The 22294-nt window shown below is 42.5% G+C and overlaps 1 protein-coding gene across 1 annotated transcript in view; it reads right to left on the bottom strand.

Moving 5' to 3' along the window:
* Window positions 1–22029, bottom strand: part of TFAP2D (transcription factor AP-2 delta) — a 52720-nt gene extending 30691 nt beyond the window's left edge. Inside the window, exons 1-5 of the mRNA XM_035728641.1 lie at window positions 21991–22029; window positions 20484–20981; window positions 16885–16945; window positions 7066–7231; window positions 6770–6888 (exon numbers count right to left, since the gene is read on the bottom strand). Of these exons, the coding sequence (XP_035584534.1) occupies window positions 6770–6888; window positions 7066–7231; window positions 16885–16945; window positions 20484–20981; window positions 21991–22029 (883 nt within the window). The remainder of the gene's footprint in view (window positions 1–6769; window positions 6889–7065; window positions 7232–16884; window positions 16946–20483; window positions 20982–21990) is intronic.
* Window positions 22030–22294: the final 265 nt, after the last annotated feature.

The following is a 22294-nucleotide window of genomic DNA, read 5'->3' on the forward strand; positions in this document are numbered from 1 at the left end:
AAAAGATGTACAAGACAGATGTGGCAGAGTTGAGTGAGGGACCATCAAAGATTTGTCCTTTCTTTACACACTATATAGCATTGCTGCTGAGAAGACTCTGCCCAGCTAGAGACTACATTTTCTAGTATCCCCCACACCCACCCCTGGAATTGGTTGTGGACACATGACTAGTTCTTGGAATGTGAACAGTAGTAAGGTGGGTAAGAAGCTGTGTCCTTTTACTACCATGTCTCTCCCTATTGTGAGCTCAGTGAATGGGCTCCTAGGACCTAGAGAAGGGAATAGCTACAGATGGAGAGACTCTGGGTCTTTGATTAAAACCATGAGAAAAGGCCCCTGGTGAGGAACACCCACCTCAAACTATGCTGAGAAATAAGCTTTTATCATGGGAAGCCACTGAAACTTTGGGAATTAACTGTTATAACAGCTAGCATTGTCCTAACCATTACAGATATTATGATCTTTATTTATAAACTAAGACAATGAAGCCGAGTCAGTTTAAGCAACTAGCTCAAAGTCTGACAAAATTTCAACGGTGAATTTATTCGGGGCAGGGGAGGCATGCTTGCCCAAGGGAAAATACATTTTGCAAGTGGACAACTAGGTCATATGAAGTAAGACGTGCAGGGCAAGGTCTGGAAGCTTACATTTTTTGAAACTAAAGAACGAAACAATAGTAATGAAGGATTTAAACTCAAAAAGAGTGAATAGAGATAATATGCAATATTTGTAAATGGTCCCCTTTCTTTTGCTGGTGTATACTCACACCCTTCTCTGCCCCACACTGTTTTGAAATACACACACACACACACACACACACACACACACACACACACACACACACACACAGGATTTGACCCCCTGTCACAACAAACTGCAAGTCAAGGTATTTATGTTTAAGGACATCAACAGTGCTTTCAGAACTCCTGGTGTAGCCTGAAAATGTTACATGAGCTTTTGCAAATTCAGCAGAACTGTCCCAGGAAAGCACTCCACTCTGGTGAACAAAACCTCCCTCCAGCAACACTCTGCAACTTTGGCCATCTTGGAAAACCTCAAGGGAGGAGGGGAGCAATAGGCAGGAATAACTCCATCATTGACTCCTCATGTTTGTTTTAACAACCACCAACTCTGCAAAGGTTGTTCTGGAATAAAATAGAGAAGACAGCTAACAGAAGCTGCTAATTCATAAATAATAAATATATAGTAAGAGTATTAGAAGCAGAACAATAATATTGGCCAAATTCTTTGAATGTTTTCCAAAGATGGAATTATCACCACTATACAAGAGGCTGGGATTATCCCAATATCTCAGGAAGATACATGCATTGGGTTAAACGACTCCAATCCACCATATTTTCCAAAGAGAGTAACATCTCTTTGATGTCATATATAAGCCGAATGAGACAAAAGAGAAGTCACAGCAATATGACTAAAACAAGGGGAAACAAAAAGAACATCAAGTTTATGATAAAGTGGGGAAGAAGAAGTTGTATCAACCATTAGTTATATAACTAAAACCCATTAGATGAAGAAATATGGATAAAAAGGTGGAAATGATCTATTATTACATTCTGAGGACTCTAGATTCAAACATTCATACCTCATTCTAGCTCAAATATGTCTGTTATACGGACCCAAAAAGTCCCCACTGTAAATATCTGCCTTACCAAAATGTTCACTTTTCAAACAACTTTGTGAGGTGAAAGAAATCAGTTTCAAGTGAACCACTTCATCCCAGTGGTTACTAGGTACAATGATATTTGTAACAGAAATGTTGTGAATTACTTAAATATAAATTGGCATTAAATAGCCCTCTCCTTTAAATTTCTAAAATAATCCCAAAATAATTACTTTAATATGTTGATTTGAGAACAATGTTAGGATGGCACTATTAATTGAGTGACTCCATTTAAAAGAAATACAGGGGAAAATTATTATAAAACAATTAAAAACAGAATGATGGAAAGCCCAAGGTAAGCATGGAAATTTGGACTATCATAATGAAACTACTGTTATGTCAGTGACAGGGGTAGTTTTTGAAAAACAAATGTTCATTTGCTAATTTCAATCCTTGTTATAAAAAGCACCTTGCCGTTCACCAACTGGATCTTTACAAAGGTTATATCATCTCTGCATGGAATGCCTACCAGAGTTTCAATGCACTACTCTTATATTTTTTGGAATTTTTATCAAAATAGAAACAATTGGCAAGTCTGTATTCAAATCTTCCCCAGAAAAGCCCTGACAAGTACTGTAAATCATGATGAAATTTATTTCTAAGTCTGGTGTATGAGAAATAAAGTCAATTAGATATTATCTCACTTATGCTTAAGTCCTACCGCAAAATGGGGGTGGGGTGTATGATTGAATGGTAATAATATATTGGGCCATCAGGATGTTTGAGAAATAACTCTATAAGAGTCTCAATTAACAGTCTTAAGAGACATTTAAGATACATCAAAATAAAAAGCTGCACAGCAAAAGAAACAATCAACAAAACTAAAAGGCAACCTACAAAACGGGAGAAGATATTTGCAGAGGACATATCTGATAAATTGTTAGTATCCAAAAGATATAAAGAACTTATAAAACTCAAAACCCAAAAAACAAATAGTCCAATTTAAAAAATGGGCAGAGGACCTGAGTAGACATTTTTCCAAAGAGGACATCCAGATGACTAATAACAGATACATGAAAAGATGTTCATCATTACTTACCATCATGAGTTGCAAATCAAAACCACAGTGAGATACCACCTCACACCTGTCAGAATGGCTAAAATCAACAATACAAAAAACAACAGGTGTTGGAGAGAACATAGGGGAAATGGAACATGGGTGTACTGTTGGTGGGAATGCAAACTAGTGGAACCACTGTGGAAAACAGTATGGGGCTTCCTTAAAAAGTTAAAAATAGAACTGCCCTAGCATCCAGCAATCACACTACTGGGTATTTACCCTAATTCAAAGAGATACATGCACCCCCATGTTTATAGCAGCCTTATTTACAATAGCCAAGACATGGAAACAGTCCAAGTGTCCATCGATTGATGAATGGATAAAGAAGCTGTGGTATATATACAATGGAATATTATTCAGCCAAAGAAAAGAATGAAATCTTCCCATTTGCAATGACATGGATGAAGCTAGCGAGTATAACACTAGGGGAAATAAGTCAGTCAGAGAAAGACAAATACCGTATCATTTCACTCATGTGGAATTTAGGAAACAAAACAAATGAGCAAGGGGAAAAAAAGAGAGAGACAAACCAAGAAACAGATTCTTTTTTTTATTTTTTTATGTTTATTTATTTGAGAGAGCAAGAATGAGAGAGAGAGAGTACATGAGAGGGGGAGGGTCAAAGGGAGAAGCAGGCTCCTCGCTGAGCAGGGAGCCTGATGCGGGACTCCATCCCTGGACTCCGGGATCATGACCCGAGCCGAAGGCAGTCGCTTAACTAACTGAGCCACCCAGGCGCCCGAAACAGATTCTTAACTAGAGAACAAACCAAGGGTTGCCAGAGGAGAGGGCGGGGGTGGAGGGACAGGTGAAATAGGTGATGGGGATTAAGGAGTGCACTTGTGATGAGCACCACGTGATGTATGGAATGATTGAATCACTATATTGTACACCTGAAACTAATATTATACTGTATCTTAACTAACTGGAATTAAAATAAAAACTTTAAAGAAAGAGAGCCATTTAAGAGAAGCTAAATTACTAGTACTGGTATTCAAAGATACATATGGGTTATTGCAGAAAATCTAGGAGGTAAAGGGGAGATAGCAATAAAAATGGTAAGAAAAATACTATTCCTTCCCATAAGACCACAGATTTATAAGAAAGTCGATGAATCATTTTTGATGACTAGAAATCTAGTTTTAGAATTTCTGAAAAAATTAATCTGAAATGTTGCTGACTCTTACAAAATATGTTTGATAAAAGAAGAAAAGTATCACCCAAAGACATGGTCAACTCAAAGTCTTACCAACACCAACTGGTAAGTATGGGGAAGTTTTAATTTACCACTTAAAACTATACAAGCAAAACAAACCTGAAAGAACTGAATCAGTTCAAAAAGGATCAAGATTCCAAAAGTACTGAAGAAAAGCATTAACTATGTCCATTTTCCAGGGGCTTGATAAATCAGAATTAAGTCACCATTATTTTGTATACAACCAACATCATCTACAGGATTCCAAAGACTATGAGCCTAATGCAGAAGATGGCATCTTGCCGGCTGGAAAAGAGTCATGAGCTGTCATCACCAACGCAACCAAAATGTAGGAATAAAAATATATAGGAGAGTCCTCAACAATAAAACTGCTCTTCTTGTCAGCCAGGGATAAAATAAAGCCTATTTTAATTTAGATGGAATGTCCTTGTTCTTCAAGTAGTAGGTTCTCTTCATGTCCTAAGACAACTTCTAGTTTTTTAAACTGTGGGTCATGACTCAGTGTGAGTCTTGAAATGAATTTAGTAGGTTTATCATCAGCATTTAAAAAGAACACAAAAATATGGAATAGAATAAAAATCAGAGAATATACACATGGCAATAAAACTTTTAAGTGGGTGAGAGAGATAGACAGAGACAGAGGGAGAGAGAAAGTGTACACGTGCATTTGAGGGTTATAATATGTGGGGAGTTAAGGGATGCAAAAGGTCCCTTTGCCTCTAAATGTCTTTTTCTCAGTTCCATCACAGTGTCTGAAATTAAAGAAGATGTATTTCTCTACATCATGAAGATTTGGGGGATTTCAAAAGCATCCAATTAAAGTATCTGGAAAGAATTAAATCTTAGGTTTCATCCGCCAAGGCCGATGTAACTCCTCCATGAACACAAGCCAAATGAATAGAACACAGTTAGATACTTCTGTGGTAGGAGATATGTTGAAGAGTAGATGGCAGGACCACAAAGATCACCATAGGAGTTCACATATTTAACTTTCACCTCTTCTATTAGCACAGAATAATTTAGTTGATGATTCCCACACAGGATAATTTAGTGCTTGGCTACCATAAAAATCAGTAAGAAGATTTGTGAATATACCCTTTTATGTAGGCTCTTCAGCTTCTATTGGCCAATATTTCACGGACACCACAGAAAACAGTGTTTCTTAGGGCCTTTAATTTTCACACCAGTTACAGATTTCCTGAGAATTCACAGTCAGTCCATCCTAGGAAGTGAAAAGGATCTCAAGAAATATTTAGACCAATGATCCTTAAACCTCATTATACATCAGAATCACTGGGGATGTTGAAAAAAAGTATAGATGCCTGGGTCATACCACCGCCAGAAATTTGAGTTTCAATTGGTTTAGGGAAGGGGCCCAGGCATTTTTAAATAAACCTCCTGAGTTGATTCTCCTGCAGAGTTGGGTTTAAGAGCCAGTCAAGTCTTACCACCCATATGATTCTTAAATCCACCTCATTATATACTGAATAAGTGTTTTGTTCTATTGTTAAATAGTTATAATTATCTTCTTACTTAAATTGAGCAGGAATCTGTCTCCCTTTAGAATCAACCCCATGTGTCATTTTTTTCTACCTTGTCCTTCCCCCAGTACCCACAATCAATATGAGTGGATGACAGGTCAACTTCCTCTACCATCTGTCAGTTCTCAGTATCAGTACACACAGGCAAACACATCACAAGACATAGAACATAGTAACAGAAACACTTATTAGACGTTGGTGGTCAGTAATATTATTGTTGTTATCACTGTTACAATTAGGGAACAAAGCAAAGCAAAGCAAACTATTAATAGCAAAATCACCAAAGCAATTTTGCCGAGACCAATGTCCAGAACACACTACTTCACAAAGTTGTACAGTAAATAGTATGAATTGATAAGCTGGATAAAGGCAAGATGTTTATTTTTGTGTTTCCCTTGCTTTTCACTTCCTATAGTTAGTGCCTTATAGACAAGAGAGTAACCAATGCAAGAAAAGTGACACAGGTGTGTTCAGGTGAGTTTTGGTAAAAAGGTCCCTTTGTTCAGATTTAAAACAATAGCATTCTCGGTTCTAAAAGAACTCTCCTTTGGCATTCAAAAGCTCCCCCACAAAGTGAAAAATAAGTCTCCAATAATACCTCTTCTTAAAAGAAGTTTGAATAAGATTATGTAGTTTAGTCCTTACAGAAGAAACAAAAAGGAAAAGGTGAGTTGGGAAAAAAATAACTTCTGGGAATATATTTTTACCTCTGTCTCTATACCACTGATAAACCTTAACCCTTCTTTGACTAGCTTATCCTCTCAGAAAGCCATGGAACATCACTGTACTTTAAGAGATACATACTAGGATTAACACGTTATGCTCTCAGGCGTGGTATCATGGCTAGACCCCTGTGAACCCTATATAAAGGGAGATTATTTATCCTATAGATCATGTTGCACTGAATAATGAGTTAAGCTAGATTTATCTGAACTCTAAAATAAACAATCATGAAAATGACAATAGCACAGTCAGTTTTCTTGTTGCTGTTATTTAGGAAATACTGGTTGAAGTACTTAAATCTTGCACTGTCTTCTTCTGTGTTATTGCCAAGATTAGTATATTAAATGACATTTTATGAATTATCTAAACCTGATGTTGTCTAATGTCATCATCTTTATCATGATTAATTGGGAAATGCACCTGTAACTGTTGACTGTCTTGCTTAATACCATAGACAAAAATGAAACAGCATAATCTATCAAGCCTGAGGTCCAAAGAACCGCTAACCTAACCTTGTATCATTACTTCGCAGAGCTGAAAAATCATACCTTCAACTAAGGAAGTAAGGAGCGTGACATTGGCTGCTTTCCGTCTCCCTGCTGGCAAATTCAGGCCAAGCCGATCCAGTTTCTCTCTCAGGCAGCGACCCCCATTCTTGGATTTCGCTCTGTCCCAAAACAAAAGAAAAGCTACGTTTTGAAAATTCACATCCTGAGGGAAATGACAAGAAGACCTGACCCGACGGGGAATTCAGTGTGAGAGAGAAGGCTTCAGGGCTGAGGGTGGAGGCGTATGGTATCAGTAGAGTTGGAAGGCACGGCATGCCAGAAGACAATTGTCTTACCTTCTCAAAATGCCTCCCAAGAGTGAAGCGTTGAGGCATTCAGGTGGTGAGAGGCGCCTCTTCACCTCAGCAATCGTCACCTTGTATTTGGAAGTTGAACTGAGAAGGGACAAACGGCCAGGGACAGAGCAAAACAAGTCTGTGGGGTTGACCACACAAGTACCACCTTGGGGGAGGGGGAAATATATTACATATTAGTGACAGTGAGAGAAGATAATTGCATGAAAGACAGTTAACATCAAGGCACTATTTGGGGTTTGGGAATACACAGCAACAAATGTTCTCATATATACATCACCTGGATCATCTCAGAAAGCTGCTCTGAAGACATCCTTTCAAATAACAATACAGGTTATAGCTTTCAAATATCATATAGAACATGTTTGTGGGGGTACAATTTTTTAATTTAAGCAAAAATTATCATCCTACATAGAGCTGGCTGGCCCATCAGTGCTAATTTTGACATCATACACACCAAAAAACACTTCAATTAATTAAAAACCCCAAACTCCACCAGTTACCCCCACAGAGGGTATGTATTATTTTTCCATGGCTCCGTATATGTGTATGCATGTATGTGCAGTAGACACAATGGATATATTTTATCCATGACTTACTATATAGACAAAAGTTTTGAAAACTCTTTTCCAAATTGTTTGAAAACTGCCATCTCTTTTCCCTCATCCACCTCCCAACTATAAGTACTGGAATCACTCAGTTCCCAGGTACCACCAAAAATAATCTACCCATTGTCATAAACTTTCAACCCATGTGGGTGGATGATAGGTCACATCTCTCTACCACATGTCAGCTCTCAGGATTGGCACACACAGTCAAATATAGCACAAGACTAGAACATAGTAAGAGTCACATTGTGTTAGTGGCCAATAATATTATTGTTTGGGTTGTTGTTATCATTATTACTATTAGGGAACAAAGCAAAGATAACTGCTAATAGCAAAATCACCAAAGCAATTTTGCCATGCTGAGGCTCCTGAAGCAGAAGCCTTTGGTCTCCAAGCTCCAGAAAGCCCATTGAGCTTTGCTCTTCTCCAGGACAACAGAGTACATTCCCTAAACTCAGGCACCTGAAGTAGACTTGTGATGATGATAATCACTGCGGAGAGTTTCCTGCTGCCCAATCCTCCCATACTGCAAAAATCCTGAGCCAATGTCCATACTGCTAACATGGTGGCTACACAGCCCTGGCATTCAAGGCTTCCTCCGCATGCATTGAGTAATCTGAGGGCAGAGCTTATGGGGTTCACTGGCAGGTTCAAATTCAAGGCTTGCTTTCCTGAGCATACATCTAATTTCTTCAACTATGGGAGATCTTAAGACTCCTCTCCACAAAAGGTCTTCTATGAGAGAAAAGAGAGAAAAGTAGGTGGAAGAAGAAAAACAATCAGGAGAGTGTTGTCCAAAATCTTTTTACTCAAAGGGTTGTCCTCAACTGGCAACACTGGCATCTCCTGAGAGCTTGTTAGAAATGTGGGATCTCAGGCTCAACTCCAGACCTTCTGAATCAGAATCTACATTTTAACAAGATCCCCAGGTGGTTCATGAATATTAAAGTTTGAGAAGCCCTGGTCTAGGACTCACCACTTGCCTTCCACATAGATCCTCCCCTCCTTTACTAAGTGCTCAGGGAGAATGTTGTGTTGCTGACATCTCTGGCATTCAGATTTGGGTGTGTTCTCTGAGCACAGTGGCTAAGGAACCTGGGAGGATGTTTAAAAAGGTGAAGAGGTCCTGGACCTGGGTGGAGAGAACAGGTTAACTTTTCCCTACTCTTAAAGTGTTTCTACTCCTGTACTACCTGGAAGTCATCCAAGTTTCTTGGAGTCATCCAAGTTTCCCCTGAAAGTACTGGGACCAATGTCTTTCTCCTTAAGCATTCTGAGGCTGGTGATCACCCTGAATGACCCCCCAAAACAGAAGAGAGGATGTTGATATCATTAGAGTAACCAGCCCTCTTTAGGCTAGAAGATGAGTCCTGTACACTTGGCTAAGTTCTCAATGTTAATGTCTGGAAACTGGCCCTCAGTCTGAAATCTGAGAGGTCACAATCTCAACTGTCAAATCGAAATCCTTTTCCTGGCATTAAATTTGCGGTCAACATAGTGGAAAACCATGCAAATGTCTGCCTCAGAGCCCCAAATACAAATTCACCTGCACTTCCCCACTTTGCATTTTCATAGAGAATTTTAAAACTAATCATCATCATCATCATCATCATCATAGTTATCCCAGATTTGGGGGCCTGGAACTATCATTATCCATTCATTAATGTTCTCCCTTTATACCTATAGACACAAAATCCATTTTACAAATAAGCTCTTAAGTGACTTCTCAAAAATTGAGATGAACAGGATATCAATGAACCCGGCTTTTAGCATCATTTTGTCAGAATCAGGACCCTAATAACTTTAGGACTTAGGTCATTGTGAGGTCATCTGAAGCAAAAATATTAAAGAATCATAATATCTATCTTCAAAATTCACAGAGCCCTCTTCCGAAAATGGGCCTCCACCCATGCTCATGGAATCATAAGCAAATTTACATTCTTACATAAATCCTCTTCTCTTGTACAATAGCCAACATGCAACTGAGGACACAAGGAATCTCACCCAATGGGTCTCAAATAAATTATGAGAGAAGAATGTTTGTGCATGTGTTACTTTCCCAGCAAGCCAAGGGAAAAAAGGACACAGCTTTAGACCTTTCCTATATTATATACAGTGGGTCAGAAACCTAATTTAGGGAGACACAAAAGATTATAAAAGATTTTTGTTAAAAAGAAAGGAGTTAAATCAGGCTTTCTCCAATTGGAAAATTGCCCCCTTTTGGCAAAGTGAACCCCATGTGGTGAAGCCAGCTGCTCCCAGGGAAGTCACTGGATCTGCTACCCAGCCAGGTGCTAACTCCCTGGGCTCTGGGTCTTTCTCTCCTGCATCCAGGTGAGGCTTCTGGCTTATGCTCAAATAAGCATTTATTAGGTAAGTTACACAGGCCGCATATTAAGAGTATGCTTTATGCACGCACAAACTGCCTGGAGGATTTATTTTGTATTCAGGATTAGCCATCAGCTCTAGAGTCTTTTATTTTTTATGTCACAGCATCTTTAAAGGGAATTTCTATTGCTTTGATAGTTGGCATTGCTGCAGCCTTGGGGAACTCTCTCGTCCTGGCTAAAGATTTGGCAACTTGTAGAGTTTACAGCAGCATGGGGAACCTGATCTCTTTCTTCCCAGTGGTTTATTTTTTGGGGAGGAAAAAAAGAGTAATAGGTCAACATAACCAGATTTTTGTATTTACAGTCAAGGTCCAAGGACGTGGGACTTCTTTAAGGGGATCCAGACCACAGAGAGCAATGATGAGATTTCAAAGGAAAGCCATGAGAGTCAACCATGCCAAGGCATTTACAGTATTCATCCCCAGTGTTACCAGATGAAGTTCTTCATGGTGCTTGTGTTGCATGTGGGCTCTTACTGAAATTATGTAGCATTCATTCTAGATCCAGCACTCCAGTTAAAGGTGTTTCTGGTGCCAGAACCAGGCTACTCATGCAGAACTTCTCTAGAGTACATCTCTTTTCCATTCATAGTGCACTGAACTAATACTTCTATGGAGGGCACTATTTTCAAAATTGAAATTTGGAGATGGGGCTTCCCATTTCCAGTGATGCTCAAGCTCAGATCTGTAGCTCTAGAAACAGCATTAAGAAATCGGGGTCTATTTACTTAAGGTCACTTGTCTAGAACATGACTATCATAAAAGGGATAACTTTGCCATAGCTACAGGGAAAAGTCAGCCAAAGAAAATGTGCAGGGAACAAAACTAGGCATGAAACACACGCAAATCCTTCAGCTGCCAGACCTTGTTAGATCCCATGAAGCCAAAGAGAAACGGGGTGGAGCTGTGCCCTTCCTGGTGTGGCTGGAGACATCTGGCCCTATGTTGGCAGGCACAGCGTGGGGGAGTGGAAAAAGTACTGGGCTGCAAGTAAGAGGTTGGCCAACTAGCGACGCATAGGACCTTTGATGAGTAACTGGGCCTTGGTCTCTCCATCTGAAAAATGGGGATGCTCACGCCTGCTCAACTTATTTCCCCAACTCGGGAGGTGCAACGGGAAATGGACGCCCACGTGCTCAGCAACCTGAGTAAAGCCCGCCCAACTCCACCACTGTGTTGGGCAACTACCACCGCCCAGGGGTGCGAGCTGTGGAGCGCCACAATGTCCCCACCCACCTTTTGCGAGGCTACGGGATAGAAAGACAAGCGCCAACGCCTCAGTGCGCTTTTCCTCTTCTTATACAGGCAATCAGGGCAGAGGAAACACTCGCGACCGTCTCCAAAGGGCTGTGGCTCTCCTGGCGTCCCCAAAGCTGCCTCTAAGCCACGCGCCCACTCTGGGTGCCTTCCTCTCTAAGAACTGGTCGGGTGATGGCTAGAGGCCCTGCGCGCTCTCCGGGTGCGATCAATACTTCCTGGCTGGCTTCCGGGCGCGGGGCCCTTGCGCGCAGCCTCTCCGAAGCCGCAGCACCGCCCCACTCCCCGCCGCCTCGGTGTTGACATAATTAGACCCAATCTTGAGAGCAAAATAAATGTTCTGTTCGCCTTACAGCCAAACAGATGTTTACAATTCAAATGAAAGAAATACAAACGGCAGGGATTTTTTTTTCTCCCCTTCTTCATCTCCAGTGATCGCTCGTTTTTTCTGACACATTAAAAATGTGTAAGCTATTATAGGAGTTTCCTGTCCCTGTTTGTTCTGCGGGTGCATTTCTGTGAGGTGCGCGTGGAAGCTGGGTGGGATAGGATCGTTCTCGGCTGCTTGCTCTCTAGCCCCTCGCCCTTCTCCATCCCAAACCCCTCGGGTAATCGCCTCTTTGCTCCTCCTCCCCCCAAGCAGGTATTAACTGTAATCAAACAGCAAAGGGATAGTGGTTTAATTGCAATCAAATAGGCCTCAAATGATGCATCAGCCTCTAACTGCGCTGTTTGAGGGGAGGATATACCCTTACAGGTATAAGTGGATTACCAGGTTTGAACACGCTCCTCCGTGTGCAGATTCCAAGCAGAACAAAAGAAAGGGAGGTCTTCACGGAGAGACACTGGTTTAATGTGGCGGTGGGTGTGTAATTGTGAGTGTGTGTGCATGTGTGCATGTGTGTGTGTGTTTGTGTGAATTAATCCCCATTTCTCAATGCAGGGAGTGCTTTAGTTTTTGGTTATTTTCAGAGCGATAAAGAAATTAAGAGAGAAGGCAATAGGCTACGGAAAAGGAGCTCCCCTCCCCTGCAAAAAAAAAAAATTTTTTTTTTTAGGAAACCATGCTTATCGATACTTTGGTATATGAATTTTAGTCTTCATATAAAGGAGCTTGAATTCCGAATCTGCAGCATGTGTATTTGGGGACTATAAGAAGCGGGAGAGGTGTGTTTCTGGCTGTATTTTCCAAAATGCATGAACTATAGAGATGAGTTTTGGCGATTCTAGTAAAGAGAGATTCTGGGGGCTCTGACAAAAGTAGAGGAAGAAGGCTTCCCACACCACTCCAATCTTACTCCTTCTGGAAGCCGCTGAAAGAGCCAGAGGCTCTTTCTAACCCGAGTTCCAAAGCTCAGGGCCCTCGCAAAACTGAAAAAGCAGAAGCAGCTCATCCTCCTGCCCAAGCAGCCGGTGGGCAGCCAGCTGTGGGGGCTGTAGTAGGGAAGAGCGGTCAGGTCCATCCACCCGGTTATTGGCAGACTGGGCGATTGATGCTAAACTCCATTTCACAGAAGCATTTTTAAAAAAATTAAATCAGATCTGACAATGTTTGTTCCGTAGCGTAAATGCCTCCTCCTTGGCGCGCCAGTCACCTCTAAGCGATCTGACAAACTCCAGCTCTCTTAAAACGTGCAGAGTTCAGATCATATTAATTCCCCCAAAATGTTTTGATTCAAAGTAGTTTGTATTTTGTGTAGCCACGGGCAATCCGGAAAGCGTTCCTGCCTGCCCGTGGCCGGGTCGCTCCCTCTCCACTTGGCCCAGAGGCTATGGCGGTATTTAAGCGTCTGAAATTAGCCTGGGGCTGCAAGGCAGAGTGATCACAAAGCGAAACAAGGGCGCTTCCCCTCTTCACTTTTTTCATTTCTTTCTTTCTTCCCTTTTTTTTTTTTTGAGTTTGCCATTCCGATTTCTCAAAAAAGACCAGGGCCAAAATGTCACTTCCCATCCAAATAAGGAAAAGCTGGGTCTTCTTATCTCATCTCCATCCTCGTCTGAAGGCCACAGCCCCCTACCCAATTGAACCCCTACCCCTACCATTCCAATCTGGATCCATTCATTATTAGCATCATCATAATCGTCATCAACATTGTTCTCCTACTATTAAATTCTCAGGGAGAGAAATGAAAGGGACCAGAGCCTGACAAAGGGGAGGGGGCCATGAGGGAGCCTCAGAAGATTTATGGGGAAAAGAAGAGCGGGTTTTCCTTTCTTTTTTTAATGATTAAAAACACAGATGACTCCTGTAAATAGAAGCCTCATTTCTTCAAGAGACGCCTTTTGAAAGCCAGTATCTGAATATTCAACGAAGGCAAAGCTCCACTCTGTATGTACAACATTAATATGATCTCTGCAGAATTTGCTACTCAGAAATATTAACATATCAAAGCCGAAGCCGGAGGCGAGAGAAGCTATCGATACGCGAGCACAGGGTAAAGTAAAGATTATTGGTTCTGATGGTTGGAGTGGCGGAGCTGCGGGCAAAATCGCACACACCATTAAGCGAGAGTGAGCGCGCAGAGTGAGCGCGCGGGAGCTGCACCTCCGAGGCGGTGGCAAATATTTTATCTGGGCGGTAATTACCTTGCCGCTGCCCCTCTTCCGCGCTTTCTTTGGCTACACGGCCTTCATTATAAGCAAAAACAATGTAACTGCCACTTACCGAAATGAGTCAGAGAAATGGTATTTTGTTCTTTGCAAATAGAAATGGCCAAATTTAAAGAACTGAACGCCTTCCCCAACACCCCCCGAACACACACACACACACACACACACACACACACACACACACACACCCTGCAAACCAGGACAGCCTCTCCCTGGTGAATTCATATGGGGCACGTAGGGATCTTTCTTCTAGAAGAGCACTCAGGAGTCTTTGGAAGTGAAATCTGTTTTGTTCCTCCCACAGTAAATTCTGGAAATCATTAGAAACGTAAGTTTATCAGAGAACTTAGCAAGGGAGGAAAAATGGCAAAAAAGTTGTGCTTTTCAAGAAATCATGTTTCCTGTGGAGAGTGGCCTGTAAACATGGATTAGAAGAGAAACAGACATTCCTATCTAAACAAAACCATTGCACAATATGGCGATATGGCAGAGTGCTTGACTTAGTGCCTTCCTGGTTTTTGATGAACAAAGGTGACATGAGCTATTTATATTAAGAATCCAGTGCACTACCATGACAAGAGAGAGAAAGGGCTTCCTTAGCCCTTCTTCAAAAACAGGGAGTCCTGAGATGAGGGGCTGGGAGTCCTGAGATGAGGGGCTGGCAGTCCTGAGATGAGGCGCTGGGCAGACTCTAGCAAGATGTACAAAACCTTTTCAGCAAGACTTCCTTGCTTTCCATTTGTAAATTGTCATGAACATTGATTGTTTCAGAGTAACAGACATGCACTTGGTCTCCCGGGCTCAACCAAGTTAATTGGCCTTTCTCTAAGACATGTGGAAATGGAATAAACTCAGCAGCTAAATTCTGAATTCCTTCGCAGGGGGTGGCAGGGGTGGGGGAGGGGAGGACTGGGATTTAGTCAAACAATACAGATAGAAGCCCCAGGTTACCACCCCTTTCTCTTTGGAGCTATGCTGTTTTCCTACAAGATCAATATTTGGTTTAAAAATCACGGGCTCCACGCTGATTTTCAGGTGAAACGAAGTGACACCAAATTCTACAAGAACAATAAAACATCACCTAAGGAAGACCATTTCTGTGGCTCTCAGAGGACAGGACTGCTGTTCCCATTTTGTAGTTACCCAAGAGCGTAGGCCTTCTTGGGGGAATGCTGAGAGGGGGTCCCCTAAATCTCTCTCCAAAAACTTCAACTGATTACACAGCCACCTCCCTGTCAGCTCCCGCCCTCGGTCTCAAATAATTCCCACCCTCTGCCAGCTACTGTAAGATCTGATGCAATTTCCAAGCTTTTGAGAAGGTGATCTTGGAGCAAGTGCGGAACTGAACGCGTCGACCGCAGCAGCGCCAGTCGCGCTCTGGGAGGAGCCGGCTCTGGGCGCTAATTAGTGGCGCTGTCCTTCAGCACCACCGACATCTCCGTGCGCCCTGAGTACTCAGCCTCACCTTTAGCGTGACCGCCCCAACAGACCCGGATCACACCTGACCCCTCTTTCACCATGCATTTTAACCCATCCCTTCAACAGTATGTGTATTTTATTTCAATTTTCACTAGTCTTGGGCCTATTTCATGTCACTTCAACATGGCTGAATATTAGCTTGGCTGACAAGCCTAATATTACTCATTTAAAAAAATCCTTATGGAGCAACACTAATTTTTTTTTTGAAAAAATAGTTTCAAATCTCCGTGGAGCCGAATAGCTATTTTACATTTAGTGGAAGTTCCAAGTATCCACTATGACAATCGTCAAGTTCCAAACGAGAGGCAAGCTTTGTTTTCTTTACTCCTCAATTTAAATGGAATTTCACATTGAACACTGGGTTGTAAAACCTGAAGTTTAAACATGAAAGAATCCATTGCTTTCTTTGGAAAAGCACTGGAATCTTTCAACAAGCTTTGAAAAGGATGGACAGGGACTGAAGGACATTTATTTGGTTCCATCAGAAGTGACTCAGTCTTTAGTCATTCAGTTACTGAAGACAACTGCGGCCCTCAAGCTGGAATTAGTCCTGGTGAATAGGCTACATCTTATTAATTCGTATGAAGTTGGGATAACAGCTGGTCCCCTTGCCTGTGTGCTCCTCGGGTTACTCAGCTTTGCTAGGAAAATAAGCTTCAGAGGCTCTGGGTACAGTTAACTGGGGAAGCTAGCAAAATCTGCACCGCCTTGAGGCCCTTAAAATGTCATAGTTCAAAACCTTTTGTCAAAATGGAACATCTGAGATGCAGCCCCCTTCAGTGTCTGAGCCAAAATCAACAGCTCTCGACTCTTGCCTTCCCCCCACCTTCCAATTCCATGGGTAACACTGGATTCAGATGTTTTCCTCAACAGATGGGAACAAGAAAGCTTTATCCGGTACAGTTAACACCACCTCCTCCTCCCACCTCCCTTAAAGAAAGAAATGTTCTGGACACTTAGAAAAATAAGGGCAGCTACAATATTGGTGTTTCATTAGCCTTCCCTGAAGCCTCAACGAATCTAGCCTTTCATAGAATCCTTCAAAGCCTCAAGCTAACACCATCACCTCAATCACCCAGGCTGTGGCTGGCACATTCAGGGCTAAAAGGGACCAGAAATTCTGCTTGAGGATGTGGTGATGGGGAAAGGAGGTGTGACACAAATTACTTTTAGTGTAATTTTCTTTCTTTTCTTTTTCCTTTTTCTCCCCCCCAACTTTTATTCTGTCACTATTCCATGAAGAACAGCAAATGTCTTCTATCATAGTTCTTTGGGGCACAGGTTGGGTTCAACCCTCAATGAAGGAAAAGAGTATGCCTGTGTAGGACAAAAGTAATTAACCAAGAGTAATTGTTTTCTTAATCATCAGACAAGGAATCTGATGCTTAAAACACCACCAGATCTTCAAAACAAAGTATCAAGTGAGAGAAGAATGTTTTGTTTTAATATGTCACTTACCTCTTCTTATCACTCCACCTTGACCATTGAGAACAAGCCCACACTGGGCTTCCACGGAGCCCTTAATAAAAGAAAAATAAATAAAAGCACTCAAATAGATTCTAATAGGTATGACATTAGTTAAGTCTTTCAATCTGCCCCACTCCTGAACCCCATATCCCCGTAGTAGACATTTAAAAGCAACCATTGAGCTGGAGCAAGTTTGGCAGCACACATGATTTTAAGGGAAAAAAGTGCCAGAAAAACCACAATCTAAAAGTTGTATAAATCGTAAGGTATGCATTTTGCAGCACCATACAATATTACACTTCAAAGCACCTGAGTGCCTTTCATCTTGGCATAAGGGAATGAGAAGCCCTTTGAGTCCCCATCAAGACACATAGCATATATACAGACAGTCTCCACGGCACTTTCTGCGTGGAGCAAATTACACTAAAAGTGTCAAGTCTGGCACTGTGGGTTTCTGGGGAGCTCAGAGGAGCCATTACAAGTGCAGCCTTCAAGATATCTGATGTTGGTTCTGCTTTACCACAGAAGTAGGAGTATCCTACCCAAAATATGCCTTAGAGAGGAAACACCTTCAGGTTCACTCACTGTAGATCTTCATGCTCCTAATGGATTGAGGGATCATTTGAGCTGGGAAGAAGGAAAGGGTTTGCTGATTTTTGATTAAGAAAAATAAAAATTTCTCTCTCTGTCTTTTTTTTCCCCTGAGTTGAAATGTGTTAAAGGCTCATTTTCCTTTACAAACAAACGAGGTATTGGACATGAAAGAGGCCTTGAAGGGTGTTAACCTACCCAACAGCCCGTGAAGAGTTAAGTAAATGCGGAGAGAGTCGGTGCATAATAAAAACCCACTTTACAAAACAACCTTTACAGCCCTGGCTCCCTCTTGCTTCCCCATTTTCACCATATTGAGGCAGGCCTGTAAGACCCCCCTTTTCAACCTACTCACGAGCTCTTTCTTATTTTAAATGTTCTGCCTTAAAGTGATTATCAAATCAATATGAAAAAAAAAACTTGCAGTCTGAGCATAAATTAAAGCGGTGATGGGAAAAGGTGTGACAGTTTCCTTTGTTGGCCATAGCAAATCTTTTTAGGGGACTCAAAGATGGAACTGAAGCCACAAGACTGTTTGCATCTGTTAGGCAGACTTAGACCGCCCTGCAAACCATTGGACTTTCACTTAAAATTCTGTGCAGGGAAAAGTATATTTACATTTGTTGCATTTGAAATGAGGCATATGCTGATGAATGTTTTAAAAAGGAAGAAATAAAAGGAGAGAGACGGGTTTCTCCCACACATCCCCTCCCTATTTCTCTTTTTAAAAGTAGCTATTACTTTTTTCTCTTTCTTTTTCATTCCGCCAACTAAGTCCAGGAGGAGTGCAAGAAAATAACTTGCCAGATTTACAACTTGGCTTCATATATATATATATATATATATATATATATATATATATATATATATGAAGTGTATCTATATATACACACACAATGATATGTACATATATAGATATGTCTCTAGACATAGATACACAAATATATCACATATCATGCTCCTCAATTTCTTCTAGGATCTTGGAGTGTTTCTCTCGGTATGAATATTCTCTCAGTATGAGCAATAAGCTAAAAAAAATACTATAAATATAAAAAAAAACATAGACTGAAAAAGAAGGTCTCAAAATATCTGAAATGTAGAAGGTAAAGGGTCTCAAAGTTCTCCAAGGGAGCGAACCACTCTCCCTCCCATTCTCTGGTGCACTGTTAAGATGTTTATTTTCTTAGAAGAAATGAATCTTGGTCTCTACACTTAACAAACTTTTCCCCCTCATAAGTAAAACATGTTGTTTGGTCGGATGACATTGCATAAATGACCAGTTGAATGGCACTAAGTCGAAAATTGGATAAACTACGGTGTTCTTTTGCACGGGATTCGCTCTTTGTCTGGTGCTTGCAAATGTTCTAATCCCCTCTTTTGAAAAATGCCCGGCTTTGTGCCTAGCACAGAAAAAAAATTTGTACAGATACAAAAAAATCAGCAGCAGACGTGGCTATTAAAAGGAGTAAATAGGTTTTAGTTGAGCTAAGCATTGAATGGCAGATTTTTTCCCCCTTGAGACATAAGGGGATCCTTGTGAAAAATGGAAAAATATTCTGAGCGTATAAAATTATTTTGTGAATATAAATGTAGAAAGTCAAGGTTTATGGAGCGAAATCTTTTTTCTTGTGTGCCGGTCTTGCACCCACGGCTCTTTGTTGGGACTGGAAGGGCTTTCACTTTAATTTTAAAATAATCCCTTGCTCAGAGGTAAATGAGGGGCAAAGATTTTCTGTGCGCAACAAGGGATCTCTTACGTCTCCAACTTGTGCTCTTGGAGTATCTTCCCTTTCGTTATGGAGGCTGTGGAGAGGGTAGCCAGCTTTGTGTGGACTGAAAAAGTAGGGACTCAGCTACGGTTGCCCTTTCAGCCAAAAGAAGCTACAAATTCATGTCTTTTGAGTTCTTTTTTGGATATTTGTGGGTTTATTTGTTTGAAATGTGGCTGTGACAATATGTCTGCAAAATTATAAATTCTATTGTTGGCAAAGAATGTGCAAAAATACATTAAGAAAGAAAGTAGGAGAGCGATCCTCTGATTGATGGCCTCCATAGTATCTGGATTCCTTCCTTCCTTCCTTCCTTCCTTCTTCTCTCTTTTTGCTCTCTCCCTCATCCCTCCTTTCCTTTTCTCCTTTTTCCTCCCTTCTTATTTCTTTCCCCTTCCTTTATTTCTTCATTTCCTTCTTTTAAAGAAGTTGCATCTTGTGTAAAAGTTAATAACCCAGTGAGAAAAATAAAGTTGTGAATTACCCAACTGGGTGGTGGGATTGGGTGCTCCTTAGAATTAGGCTCAACTCCGCAACCTGGTGAAGTGCATTGTGCAGATTCTTTGATTGGTGTAAATTTTTGAGACTTTCATTTGCAATTCTTTACTATCCACAGCAATCTAGTATATTCGGGGAAACTTTTGCTAGAGCTCAACAAAGTCACAGAACAAACCAGCCCCCCAATTCTTAGTAAGTTTCCACAAGCTCAGTCTGGGACAAACACCTGGGACGGGCCGGTAGACCCAGTAAAACCAGAGACTGAGGGTGCGATTGGTCATCATCTTATCGGGTCTTACTCTGAGTCCAGTTGGCTCAACCCAGCCTCCATGATCTCCTCCACCCCATCCCTTCAGGGACAGAAATGAGGATTCACAACCGACTTCTGTGCAGACCGACTGAAAGTGGGGCCCGCAGGTAGCCAGACTCCCCGGCGACCAGGTGAAATGCCTTGATCCAATGAGAGTGACAGAATGGCACACGCCTCCTCTAATTGTTTTGATAACGTTCCATAATAAGTGGTGTGTGTGTGTGTGTGTGTGTGTGTGTGTGTGTGAGAGAGAGAGAGACAGAGAGACAGAGAGAGACAGAGAGACAGAGAAAGAGAGAGAGACAGAGACAGAAAGAGGAGAGGACAGTGAGGAGAGGAGGTTTACAGTTAGAGCTTTAACGGAGGGGTGGGGGAGGGCAAAGAGGGGAGGGCGCAGACAAATTCGCTGCGTGCTTATTTACCTGCAAGTCGTCTGCTCCCGCGGCGGCCAGCCCCAGGCTGGGCCCTGGCAGGAGTCTTTGATCTGGGTGCATTCCATACTGAGAGCCATGGCTCATGAGGGACAGGTCGTGGCGGCGGTAGGCATCGAGGCAGCCCAGCTCCCGCCTCTGCTCGTCCAGGCAGGACGACTTGAGCGCCCGCGCATTGTGCAGGTTAATAAAGTCGGTGGGCTCCCCGTGGTGGATCTGCTGGTAGTACTGTTGCGAGTGGTGGAGCGAGTTCAGAGAGTAGGCGTCGGGGGTGACCGCCGGGTGGCTGTGCTGAAACTCGTAATGGAAGGACTGGTGGTGGAGCGGGGTGTACTGGTGGTTAGTGGAGAAGTAGGGGGACGCAAACTCGGTGCCGGTGGTGGAATAAGTTAAAGGAGAGGAGGAGGAATAGGCGACAGTGGAATTGGCTACGGACTCCAGACAGCCAAGCTGCATCAAACGGTAGCTGTTTGATCCGTCGTGACGTATCTGGAAGGAAGAGGGGGAAAAGGGAGAGCAGAAAAACTTGAGGTTTGTCATTTTGCAACCGAGGCGCCGCTCTCCCGGAGCCAGGAGCTTTCTCTGGCTCTCCAAGGAGGGCGAGCACGCAGGGCTGGGGCCGAGCCGCAGCCCCGGCTCAGCGCCTTTGCCAGAGAGCCTTTGCGAGCAGGCGAACTGGGGGTGGGCGGCCTCGTCCTCACAGTCGAGAGGGCGGAAAAAAAAATCCCCCACCCTATATAGGTGCGGGTGACACACCACACCACACACACACACACACACACACACACACACACACACACACACACAGCCCCTGCCTAACTTGCACTGGGAGCTGGGCGCCGGGAGCCAGGTTTACGACCGACTCCGGGGCGGCTGGGAGCAGAACCAGAGTCCACACGCACAGAGCGCGGGCCGGCGTCTCGCCACCGCCACCAGGTCCCAACACGGGGATTCCGCGGTTGTCCATGCCGAGCTGCTCCTCCAGAGCTGCTCAAAATCATTATCCATATATTTACAAAATCTAGTCTGTGCAAATCGCTCAACTCGCTCATTTCCTGAACCATTTGAGGCAAGGAATCCGACCCCCCTTTCTGCTTCACTTTCCTAGAATAAGACCATTCCAAAAGGGGTGCGTTGTTCCCCACCCCCCTCGTCCACCTACCGCCCCCCATCAATCTCTTTACTTTGCCTTTCTGGGTATCTTTTTTCCATCTCTATCTCTTTCTCCTCACCCCCCTCCTCCCTTTCTTTATTATTAGGATTATGTTTTCCCCCTCATTATGGCAAATGTTTCTTAACGTGGCAGAGTTGCCCTTCCTGGCGACAGATGTCATAACGAACTTTCTCCCCTTTCCTTCCCTAACTTCCCCCGAAAGCCAGATTATAATTAAACGTAACGGTCCAATATAGATTAGAGACAGGGAGGGCTGCCGCCGCCGCCGCCGCCGCCACACACACGCGCGCTCAAAAAAAAAAAAAAAAAAAAAAGTAATAATACCTCGGCATCGTGGACTAGTCCCGGAAAGGTAGTTGACATGTTGGGTTTCTCCGAAAGCTTACGATGCAATTTCCCCCTCCAAAAAAAGAATCGGGAAAAAAATCCAAACTTCTTGTATTTTCCAATTTTTTTTTAAGGAAAAAAAATGTTCTATAGATAGAGATCTAAATTGTAATGGCTTTGCCCGGATCAGATATCTCCTTGCCTCGTACCCACTTAAAAACCTGTAGGAACAAAATTTTCCCTCTGCACAAAAGCAGCTCCCTGGAACAGATTTTGTACTTGCTGAGTATTTCTTTGGCTG

Source organism: Zalophus californianus, chromosome 7, assembly GCF_009762305.2.
Source record: "Zalophus californianus isolate mZalCal1 chromosome 7, mZalCal1.pri.v2, whole genome shotgun sequence".
Taxonomy (NCBI): domain Eukaryota; kingdom Metazoa; phylum Chordata; class Mammalia; order Carnivora; family Otariidae; genus Zalophus; species Zalophus californianus.